Raw genomic sequence first — 12,757 nt, forward strand, 5'->3', positions numbered from 1 at the left:
CTGTCACTGCCTGTCACGACGGTCGTGCCCACGAGTCAACAGCGGAATAAGACATCACCTGAGCCAAATACCTAAATCAGGTGTCATAAAAATCAATTTGCATTGTCAACTCTCATTTAAAATTCACAAGACGCAAGCACCATTCCCAAATGTGATGCTCCTGAGATTATATCCGATAAGCCTACATTGAAATGCCTTATTTGGATGTGCATCAACAAACAACATGAGAGCGTCAACACAACTCTTACATTTTTAACGTATCCCACCAAGATGAAAGACGTGCTTCAGAATCAGGCATTCTCAGTCCCTCCTGCCGATTAGTGGCCATTAAGGGGTTGGGTGGGGTTAAAGAAAGAAGATTTTCCTTTTGTTGTACTAAAAGAGGCGGGGTCTTGTCTTCTTCACAGTGACTTCCGGAGGCTGAAGTGGGGTGACATAAGGAAAAGGAGCCTCTTCTCCGGGGCGGTACCGCTGATGGATGCTAGAGGGCGACACTGAGTCGTCATCTGCCGTGGAACTGGGAGAGCGAGCTGAGCGTCAGTACCAGACTGTGAGCAGCACGGATCAGTGCGAGAGAGAGAGGGAGAGGGAGGAACGAATTTGTCGCTACATGCCGCCGCCGTTGCTACTGGTACCACACGGAACATTATAACGCATCGGGCCTCACGGAAAACGGACAACTATATCGGTTTCTTCACGCAGGACGGAATTTACACGATGTACCGTTCGGGAGGCGTGATGCTGGCGCTTCTCGCGGCTCTGCAGGTAAAATTCATGGTGCGGGATGAGGCTGTACGCTCGGGCAGGGGCTCGATGTTTGTGTTGTAGCGATGCTGTCGCATGTTTAACGGTACTCTGCGTACAGTCGATGCGATCATTTGTCTGCGTTTATTACAAATAAACGCCTGCGCTCAGTGTATTCAAATAGGGCGATCGAATTCAATCCTATCAGTGTTCTGTTCGTTTCTAATGATTGAGAAGTCAAGGAGTGTCGGATCTGTTCCGTGTGTAATTCTTGTGTTTCCATACCAAATGTTCCCAACACGTTCCTTCAAATTCGACGTGCGAAGCTACTGGCTTTTTCACATCGTGTAGCCCACAACAACTGTCCGCGTATTGTACCAGCAGCCCCGTTAAACCGTCCCGTGCTGAAACGGAGCCAGGCGCAGATGAATGCGGGTTTTCAAACGCGCCCTCGCTTCTTTTGGCAGGAGACAGAAAGTTGCCCTCGGGGAAGTGATTAGGTCACAACGGTTCCGTCGCGACTGATGAAACGAACGTAACAAGAATCGGTTAACGAACAGCTCATCGAAGTGGCCGCGAGGCTTCGGCTGACTTCATGCTGACCGCATCGCTTGTAGTTGCGCGGATGTGAAATCTCGCGGAGAACAGCGGGTCCGCGCGTAACCCAAATATGAAATATCACTCGGGACCCGAATGAGCGAGCGGGGGAACGAGGCGTGTTGTCGGGTTTGGGGTCTACTGCCCTCGGAATGGCCGAACATGGCTATTTACATGGCAGAATTAACGTTACCGCGTTGAGCACAGTCTGATGTTCTGTATCCGGGATTCTCGAGTTTATTACTGGGAAAATGCGGAGAGATTACTGGCAAATTATAATGTGATGATGGAACCGAACGTTTGAAATCCGCAAACCAATAAAGTTTACAATTGGCAGGCAGCCATTTGGCACGGGTCTGATTTTTTTAATTTGTGGTCAAGAGTAGCACTCCCGATCTCGTAAATGTCATTTTAGGGCACGTTTTTTGAGTGTAACATAAATGTCGCGTTTTACTGCCACTCGTGTTGTTTGTGCGTGTTGTAACGGTTCCACATGTTTAAAGCCCGCTGCCGTGTTCGGGTGGGGGTCGTTGCGCTTCGCATTCTTTCGGAGAGAGAGAGAGAGAGAGCGCGCGGCAATTCATTTAAAATTCAAATTCTTGAACGAGCAGAGGTCGCGAGCTCACGAATCGCATTGCGTTTTATCCTGGACGTCGTTGAGACCACGCTGACCAGCTCTTTATCCCATTTTCACGGGCTTTGCTCCCTCCGTCTCTTTTCCCGTTTGTTTCTCGCTGATTTTTCATGTCAGCAGGGCCGCTGGTGCAGCTCCATCCAGATTCATTCCCTGTGTATGGATGTGCCGAGGCAGCATATTGCTAAGCAATTGCTGACAGGACAGTTTAAAGTCAGATTTTCAAAGCACCCCTGTAGTGGCGGTTTTATGTGGGGCTTTTGCAGATATAACACCAGCGGAAAGACAGCGTGGTATGAACACTATGGAAAACTGATGGGAACACAAACTTCGCTAAAAAAGCTCCACTGTTCTGTCATGGTGGATGATGATCTTTGTCGGAGCGAACGTTTGATCAGTTGTTACGCAGGAGGGCACAAGTCAGCATCCATAGAGCTAGCGAGTAATTAACATGTTTGATAAATTGACCGTGCTTGTATTAACAAACAAGGCCTGCCGCCTTCTTCTTTCCTCTGATCTTCTTCCAAAACAAAGATGTTGTTTCACGGTGCATGCCAGGACGGAAACTCTACCTTTGATCTTATAAAAGCGCACACTAAAAGCCGTATACCTATTTGCCCACGCCGAGATACAGACCATGTGTTTTATCAGATTCTGGCATGCCATTAGATCGCATTAAGATGGAATGACTCTGTGTTTCCTGATAGCATAGGTGGGGAATGAACGGGGCTTTGTCCTTATCCGTAGCCGTTAAACGGCTCTGTCCTCCTAGGTGTGCTTGCCTGTTTTAAGCGTAAGCCATAAAGGGGGATTTGTGACTTGTGTCAGAAGAGTGCCTACACCAGCTGTGAGAGTGTGTGTTTGTGTTTTTATAAGATAAGTGCTCCTCCAGACCGCGCACCGTTGTGTGTTGCCCGTACGGCTCTGCTTTTCTAACGTCTCGCCCTCCTGACCTCATCAGTCTAATTACACCCACCTCAAAATAACAGATGCCCTGGTGCCACAGCGGGGGGGGGGGGGGGGGGGGGAGGAGGGTAAACCATTTGCTGTCCATTGGGAAAGCAAGAAAAGTGGAATAATTCAGAAGCGCATAAAATTGTAATGGATATGGCTGCAATAAACCTTATTAAATGTAGCCGATGCGCCGTGAATTAGTGGGTAATCATTGACGAAATACAATAGTATCGCTAATTCAAAGAGTTCATTTTGCACGTTATCCATGCTCTCGCTGGTTCTTGACGTCTCATCGGGATGCCGTTCTTGAGCAGAGTTCTGCCTCATTTCCGCCGTTTATAGTGAAAGAGCGTGATCATTATGTCCATCGATTCCTCCTGGGATTCGGGATATTTGGCTCTCGCAGGGGTGTATGTTGGCCCGCGCTGAGGGGCGATGTTTATTAATCACCATAAATCAGGGGATTCATTTGTCTGGTGCTCCTTATTTTGGCAGGTGGCAATCCAGGGCACAGGGGCGATGCTGTGTCAGCCGGGTTTCGCTGAGAAAGAGTACAACGTCGTGGGTGATGTCATCGCCGAGGGACAAGTTCTCGTCAAAGGTAATCAAAGATGCTATTTGTACACGTCTTCACAAATAAATGCTGAGTTGATCACATGCGACGCCTTACCAGGGTGCGGTTTCTGTCCTGATTCTCCGCCAGCGAAGAGAGTGTCCGTCAGAAACGGGCGGGGGAAGGGCAAGGCTTTATGTGTGTATGTCAAAGAACGAAGGGGGAGGGAATTAAGTGTTAGTGTTGCTTTAGCAGGGGGTGTTTATGTAAGGGGCTCAGTGTTTTGGAGGAATGTGTTTTGAAGGGTCTCTGTGTGAAATTTTTAGGGGGCTAAATCATCAACCCCCGCCGCGGTCTCGCACACAGATGAAACCCACCCTGCGATCAATAGCATTGATCAAACCAGCCCGTATCCATACAGTCAATCAATGTCATAGATCACACTCAGCGATCCAGCCAATCACATCCCGCCTGGCTCTGTTCACAGAGCACTGGCAGATCTGCAGCTCTGCTGCGGTTGTAAACTTGGGAGGCATTACAACATCTGTGCTTCATGTTTAATTGCTGCTGTGTAAAATGGGCTTAACTGCAAGTTTACATTTCCAGTAGATAAACGAAACTAAACCACCAATTATAACCACGGCTCATTCAGTCAAAATAATTTATATTGTATAATATTTAATAAAATATTTTTGTCCTTGTTTTAAGAAAGCGAATAGATGGTTTTCTTCTATTTGGAAAGTGTTACGTGACTTTTTTCAACCAAAATATTATTTTTATATTTCCATTTTGTTGTTGGCTTATTCGTGAGTTCCCGTGGAAGACGGCAGTCTAGATATACGATTAAACACTTTGAAGAGGCGAGTCTGTTTGTGAGATTACACTGAACACACACAAACACACACAGACCTGTTACAATTACAATATAAGTGATAACCTCCAGCTTTAAATTTCACACAGAGATCCGACATTTCACACCCTGATATGAATTTCCCAACTGTGTACGCGTATGTGTCATGATCTGCTGATGGCCGAGTTACTGGGCTCAGAAAGCCCGGTCATTTGATCTCACTGTTGACTCACTCATTCACTTCCTATGTCCTTTTCAGTAGAAAGGTGAGCGGTATCACATTGCCCACACAAACACAAAAGCGGCTATCATTTCATTACCATTTCAGGCCTCTGTCGAGAATGCCTGTCCGGGTTGTAAGTCAATGTGAACTCTGTTACGCACACTGGCTTTTGCCAATGGACATAAGAATTTGCAAAACACAATTTCTCTCTCTCTGCTTCCTTCTCTCTCCTCCCCTTCACTCTTTGTCCATCTCCCCCCCAACTGGGGACAGGGGGAGTCTCTTGTTAAACATGAGGAGGATGTTTTGTGTCCCTGACACTCATTCATCACGTCCTTTTTAGGCAAATGACTTAGAGATGAAGACTTTCCCTTCTCCCCTGCAGCCTCTCTTTCACTCTCTCTCCCCCTCAGACCCACTCTTTTCTTTTCAAGTGGGACACGGGGATGTACAGTTAGCGCTGATTCGCTGACCCGACTCTGTGATTCTGACCAAAAGAATGTGTTTATGCAGTCTTTACAGTTACTTGAGAATTTGAATTCCGTTCCTTTGAGGCTTGGCGAGATAGTTAAATAAAAGTAAAATAAATTGCAATATTTTTCATCAGTGAGAGGTACCATTATTTTGCTCAGCCGGCTTTTGTTTCCCAGTAGATAGAAAAATATTTAGGGTAGGAAATAAAGTAAAAAGTCTAATCAAGGATGTTCAATACATACAAAGTTTTTTTTTTAACAACCTCACGTGAAAAATGATTAAAGCCGATTCAGGAACATGAATTAAACTTAGGAACTGCTATATTTAAAAGAGAGAAACTATTAAAACATAGTTTTGAGTCTCAAGAGACGGTGTGATCACGAAAATTCAGTTAAGACGCGCGTGCTCTTTAATGGACAAATAAATAAATATGCATACAGATCATCACAAATGTATTAGATTGCTATTGGTTTTCCACATATCAATCCATCTGCTTTTTTCTTTTCTCATATATTTCAAATTTTTCTCCTGTAAGGAGATATGACTTTGAAGTTTTAGGACAAACTTGTTTTACTAGTCGAGTCATTTTGTAACTTTTTTCCTCTCTTGAAACGCCATACTCGATCCCGTTTCAAGCGGGTACGTGCGAATGTCTCTCTCTCTCTCACTCTGTCCTCCTTGTTTTCACAAGAACTCGTTTTTTCTCCTCTTTTGATCTGTTTTAAAACAAGAGAGAACAGATGATCAGAGGAATGCGCAGCGGCTGAGAGGTGATTACTGTATCACGCCGTGCCGAGAGGCGGTGTTTGTTTTTCATCACTTCCGATCAGAGCGAACGAAACAGAACTTTCAGTGCTGCCTGTTTTCAAGAACAAGTCAAAGAAAAGAGCAGAAAAACAATTGAGTCAACAAAGAGAGGGGGAGAGAGTGACGGAAACAGAGAGAGTGTCTTTGTCTGACCCATGGGGGGCTGCTGGTAACAGCGATTGACCAATCAGAGTGCGGCAGCGAGGTCATCAGCATGCGGTTCACTGGCCCTCAATGGGCTGACTGAGGTGGAATTAAAGAACGGTTACGGGAATCCAGACCTTATTAGAGTAAGTGGGGGAGTGAGTGAAAACAGGGGGGGACTCCTGGTGGTTTGTCCCTTTAGTGTTTTTTAAATTTAATATGAAGTACCTAATGAGCTGTCTAAAGATTACCAAGCATGCTATTGTCTTATTTGTTCAGCCACCCAAATGCTTTGTTGTGTGTCTATGCATGTGATAATGAGGTGACATTCTTAATTAAAGAAAAATGCCGAAAAAACCTGGGTGAAGACGGGGTGGGACGATTGTTCTTTACTTAGTTTACCATCAGAATCTGCAGTTGTCCCGTTGACTTAAGTTGAATTCCTTTGACGGCGTGCGTCGCCAGTTTGGCCTTTGCTGTCATGGTTTTTATAATAATAGACAGTTATGCAGAATGGAAATTCTTCATGAAGACTACTTATTGACTATTTATATGTCAAATTGACCTGTGTAGGAACCTATGTAGAATTAGGCTGGTTTGACTTTAACTGACCCTGAGCGGACACATTTACGAGGGGGCGTTTGCATGTTCTTGTATTCAAAATCAGCTAGGTTGAATGCAGAGGAATGGAACTGGACGCTGGGGTCCTAAACATGACATGGTGGGATGCACAAACTACAACAGTAGATACACCACAGCGGCCAAAGACATATAGTCACCTTGGATTTATGAGGTTCTATCTGCATATTAAAAAGGTTTTGAGATATTCGCGTTCCCTTTGACTTTGTAGAGACAACCTTATAGTTTATAATAATATACGCAATGTAAAGAAAAACATCACATGAAGTCAATAAGTTGACTGTGAATAACATAATTATGACAAAAATGTCAGATGGAGCCTTATAATTCCTATGCATCTGTATGGGCGTAGATGGTGTGCTTTAAAAGAGGGATTTCTGTTGATAATCTTCATGCTAATAAAAAACAATGACTTTTACGGTTAGCATTGCTAACCTTATTGAAAATGTATTAACAATACTCTATCTTCTATATATCACCACATATTCTAGTACATTTCATAATGTTTCGGTTTTCTATCATTTCTTTTTGTCTTATTTTATAAATATTTTCTCTTCTCTCGTGTCTCCATACTGCTGCTTTATAAATATAAATTCGCAGAGAGTAAAATACATTTACATAAAAGGACCACTGTTAAAAATAGGCTAAGAATAATCTATAGAACTAATTGACCTTGGTAAGCGACTAGTCAAGTGTTGGAATGACTAGTCGACCAAAGTGACCCAACCCTGGCATAAAAGGTATTGTTTGTTTAAAAAGGCAGAGAGCAGCGATGAGAGTAAAACATGACTTTTAGAAAGCGCAAACCTCTGATCCTCATACGGTCAAAGCTCTGTGTGCTTGACAGTCTCTCTCTCTCTGTAGGATTTGGCCAGATGGACTTCATTACCCTAAATCGATCTAGCAAAACAAAGACCCTAAGAGTATTGATCAGAGCGTATGTGTGAGAGCTTATGCGTATGAGAAAGAAAGCAAGCAAGCAAGCTAGAAAGGATTATTCTTGGGTGGTGAACCTGGGGGAGACAGAAAATAAACCTTTTGAAGGTTATAGTTTAATATTGTTTGAAAGGCCCACGCCATTTTGGGTGGTCTGTACCAGACATTCCAGGATTACCGTGGACCACGAGATCAGCTGCTTACTCATTAATGTCTGTGTGTATGGGCACCTGTTAATGTTGCGTTAAAAATGTGTAAAAAATCTCAGTCTCAGCACCGCAACGTTTCTTTAGTCAGCTGGTGTTGGGCTCCACACTTGTGGGGGGAGGCGTGGAAGCCATCCAATGCGACATCAACCCTTGAGACGGATATTTTTAGACACAAAATCGCAAGCTGTGTTTTTAGATGAGTAAAGAATGACATCAGAAATGACCAGGGTTGTGTTTGTTGGTTATTGCCAAAAGCAACAAAAGAGGTTCACGGAAATCCAAAGCTCGCTGAATTCAGACAGCTTGATGGTGTTGGAATCCAGAGCAAAATCAACCCGGAGTCGAAAGACTTTTAGGCTTTTTCTCCTCTCTCACATGCACGTGTAAGCCCCTTTTTACTGTCGGGGGATTATTATTGGGCGCTTTGGTGTCATGGCAACTGTCTGATTCTATTCTCACAGGCTATTTTGTTGTTGGAGGTCAGGTGACCCGAAAATTCAGTTGTCTCTGTAATTTTCTGCATGGCTTTCTTTCTCGTGCGCTTGCTTTAAAACACACTACGCAAGTTCATTTGGGATGCCCTAGTTTCCGTAGTAATGATGGATTTCTTCCCACTGTGCTGACCGCATTGGCTCAAAGGACGGAAGGGAGAAGAGAGCGGTGGAGAAAAAAAAAATTGGGGGTGGATTGTGTTTTTATACTCAAGTATGTTATTTATCACTGACGTTTAAGACATAATTCACACAATAATAGCGTTTAACCACAGGAAACAGGTGATTATGTGGCGTGTATGCTAATCGCGGTGAGGTTTCGCGGTGAGGCTAAGAGATCCTTATCAGATCGCCAACCCTCGCTGTGTGTATGAGGGCTCATTTATGTACAAGAAATGGCTGCAAGAGGCAGTTTTTGTGTTTTTCCCCTTACTGTGTTATGGCAGGGTGACCGCGGCGAACTAAGCCGTCGGTTCAAAAGCCCACTGCTTACAATCTCACCCACACACACACTGGTCAGCTCTGCTGACCTCTACGTGCCTGGAGTTTGCGGTTGGGTGCATGCCTGGGTGACTGCGTACTGGATCAGTATGAGAACGCGGGGGTGGCTGAACTACACCGAAGTCTGGTTTCAATCAGCAGTCAGGGTTTTGTAGGGGCGGGGGTGATGGAGTGATATGAAGGCTAACTTGAAAGTTTGGAGTGGAATGGAGATTGAGAACATGACGGTGCCAAATAGTTTAGAAGATGTTGGAGGGATGGATGGATCATAATGGATTTTTCCGTATTTAGAGGGTAGTAAGATAGAATAGTACTTTACGTTTGCCCCGGGGGAAATTGAAGAGTTGGAAGTATACATCAATCATAATAGTGAGAGAATAAAAAAAGGGTGTATGTCTATATGTGTGTTCAGATTAGGGGTGTCACAATATACAGGTATTGGCAACAATCATGATAAAAACATGTTAATTGATGATATCATGAAAAAGCTACACGTATGATAATATTGTGTACTACTCAATACCCATTTAAAATGTAATCGCCTCCCTATATGTGTTTTTGAGTGACTGTGAATTTGACTTTATAAAAAATCTGTAGATATTTGAGAATATTGTTGTTGTGAAATCTTTTGCCCACAATAATGGTTTTGTGAAAAGAGATATACAAAATATGTTTTTTACTACACTATTTTCATGTCCAGACGAATACATGATAAGGAAAACCATAAGGATATCTATTGTTAAATCATATTTAATTAGTTTTTTTTTGTATTTAAAAAAATATTTATTTTACCAATGAATTACAATCAGAAAACAAATGTAGGAGTTTGTAAATATTATCACTCTTTCAAACATGTACTAAATCATTTACAATATTATTACACGGATAATATTACCACATCATCAATATTAATGGTTTTTAATATCACCATATCACAATATATGCCAATGCTGGTATATTGGTATAGTCACCCCTAAGTGAAAATATGAAATCGTGACAGCCCTAGTTCAGATGTGTTTGGTCGGGTTAAAGCAAAACAAGCCTGAATGGACTAAAACCAGTTGGTCCACTAGTGGTTGAGGCAACCGACAAACACAAAATAGACCATGAGAATGAAATGTTGGAAACAAATTACTGGAAGGAGATTTGGCTTTCTTTTTTATTCTGGATGGTGGTTGTGAATTCGTGAATCATTCCCAAATCCTGTTAGCACGGCGGCGCAGTTACATAGAAAGGCAATTATGATGTCATCAGTACCATCACAATGATTCACCGTATTCACAAACAAAACACCACCATGCTAAAACAGCACTGTGAATAGAGCAGCTCGTTTCGAGCGCCCGTGTATAGAGGCGCTACTGTGGCCCCTGTCTATTTCATGCTCTGCCAAATCTCTCCTTATTCCATCCTGCAGAGGAAAGATATGGGACACACGCTCGTAGCGTGGATGGTTTAGAATGTCTGTCTGTGGCTCTCTAAATGCTTTATTAGTGTTTATGTTGCCTTGGCTTGTGGCGTGGACGACTACCGCAGACATGAACATGTCAACAGTTCACATACACACTCACGCGCATAAACGCACATTCCGGCAGACGTCGCCAACCGCACCGCTCTTTCATGCCTCTGTCTCGCCACCCATCCGAAAAACACCCTCCCCCTCACCCCTAATCTGTCTGGTATTTGTGTTATTCTAATCTTTATCCATAAAGGGTTACAGTTGTAGGTATTATGACGTGGGAGGTATTCAGATCTGAAGGCCGTTTATTCGATAATGGGGTATGAGGGGTAATCTGGTCCTAATGGCGTCTGACCAAAACAATGCATTTCCTGTTAGCACATATGTGTGTCTGTATGTATGGATTTATTATGCCATCAAGACCCAATGGTTGACAGCTGTAAGTACACCCCTCCATCCCCCTCAACAATCAGGATAAGCCAAGACCGGCATGTCTCAGACCAATGCGTCATTTTTTCCTTTTGTGTGTGTGTCTGGGGGTTCACTTAACTGTAGTTTGGGCACGACAGCGCACCCACAAGTTGGGTAAATCTGTCTGGGGATTTTCAATTGTAAATGATTTATGAATATAATAAAAAAAAATCTTTAAAAACAAACTTTCTGTATAAAGGGTATGTTATGGTCTTATTCTAATTCACTTTATATAAAACGTCATGTGTGCGGGTGATGTTTTGTTGGTTCATGAAGACACTTTAATAGTGTTTTAAAGTGATAGTTTGCCCTAATGTCATTCCGAACCTTTATGACGTTTTTACTACTGCAGAACACAAAAGAAGATATTTTGAAGAATGTTGGTAAGGCCCCATTGACTTACATTGTAAGGAAACATTACCACTGAGACATTTCACAAAATATCTTCTTCAAAAAAGTAATATGTAGGTTTTGTATGACAAAACATGATGACATCATTTGTATTTTCGGGTGAACTCTCCCTTTAATGGACATATAAAAAATGGCAAAAGGTTTGTGTGAGGGTTACCCTCAAGGGGTAGAGCATATCATCGGCTCCAAAACAAAAAAAAACATAGATAACTGTGGTATGTCCTCATTTAGATAAGCTATAGAAACGTGTGTGTGTGTCTTTACAGGAGTTAAGATAGTCTGCGTTAGAGAAGAGACAGCTGGACCGGCTTGCGTCCAGCTCCGGTTTGTTTTAGGTTACTGCAGTATCTGAATGAATGCTCTCCTCTTGTTGTTTATTATTACCCACTTCCCCTCATTTTCCTTCCCTTCACACCTCTGCATCTGCTATCAGCTCACTTGCCTATTTGGGTGTGTCAGCAGCTAAGCGAGGGGAGAGTGTGAAGTGGAATTCTTGCCTTTTCCCGTAAGATGGAGGGATATATTTGGATTGGGGTAAAGCCAGCATGACCTTAATACAGGACAATGGATCGCAGCTGTGCCTTATACGGGTCGTTTTTTTTCAGCACGTACACAACAGGAGAGGAAGACGATGGCTATTAAAAATGATTTCTCTGGTGTTTAATGAGAAAGGACATTAGCTGGTGCAGGAGTCAGTGGGTGCGGGAGGTGATAATTGGACCGGCTCATGTGATTTCTCTTCTCACGCTTAAAGGGATAGGTTACCAAAATAAGAATATTTCATCATTTACTCGCTCCTGTATTGTATTTATTTCTTCCCTTAAAGACAAATGTTGTGAGGCAGGATGTCCAGACAGCCTTTCAATGGAAGTAGATGGTGACTTGGTGAATGTCAAAAGCATCATAAAAGTAGTGCACATGACACATCAAAGGTTTATGCTTAACCTGCTTTGTGGCTGCTGTTTGAGCATTACTTATAATAATAATAATAATAATAATAATAATAATAAGAGAATTTGAGTAAATAATTACTTAAATATTACATTTGTTCATTACACAAGGCTGTCATTTTACTTTGAAAGTCACTTTTATGGTGTTTCTTTTTGCATTATAAATCACTGTCAACTGATGTCTATCACAATAGTGATCCACGGTTTAACAATAGCAACATAGTTAAAACATAGTAACCACAAGTTTGCTATGGTCTCACTATTATAACCATGGTTTAACCATGGTATTAATCTAAATTGTCGAATAAAACAACATAGATACCACACATTACTATCGTTAAACCTTGGTTTGGGTTGAAAAAACTTGTTTTGCAAACATATCATTTTGTGATTTAGTAAAGATAAAAAAAAACAATTAATAATAATATAATTTTAATTCTCGGGTAAAATATTCATTCACAACAGAATGGCAAAATTATTTAAAGAATTGTTCACCTTAAAAACGAAAATCATCATTTATCAATTTAATCTCATTACTGTCATTTAGATCCTGTGTTATTTTCTTCTGAAAAACACAAAAGATATTTAGAAAAATTGTTTGGCAACCAAAAATCGTTGGTTCCCATTGACTTAAATTTTATGGAGACGAAACCAAAGTCAATAGGGACCAACAGTTTTCTGATACACACTTTTTTCAAAATATCTGCCAGAGA

General features: G+C 42.2%; 1 protein-coding gene across 1 annotated transcript in view; it reads left to right on the forward strand.

Annotated features, from left to right (window-relative positions):
- Positions 1 to 403: 403 nt before the first annotated feature.
- Positions 404 to 12,757, forward strand: part of cdh2 (cadherin 2, type 1, N-cadherin (neuronal)) — a 37,489-nt gene continuing 25,135 nt past the window's right edge. Inside the window, exons 1-2 of the mRNA XM_079474738.1 lie at positions 404 to 765; positions 3,425 to 3,530. Coding sequence (XP_079330864.1) covers positions 718 to 765; positions 3,425 to 3,530 — 154 coding nt within the window. The 5' untranslated portion in view covers positions 404 to 717. The remainder of the gene's footprint in view (positions 766 to 3,424; positions 3,531 to 12,757) is intronic.

The sequence above is a fragment of the Barbatula barbatula genome (genome assembly GCF_947034865.1).
Source record: "Barbatula barbatula genome assembly, chromosome: 15".
In the NCBI taxonomy this organism is placed as follows: domain Eukaryota; kingdom Metazoa; phylum Chordata; class Actinopteri; order Cypriniformes; family Nemacheilidae; genus Barbatula; species Barbatula barbatula.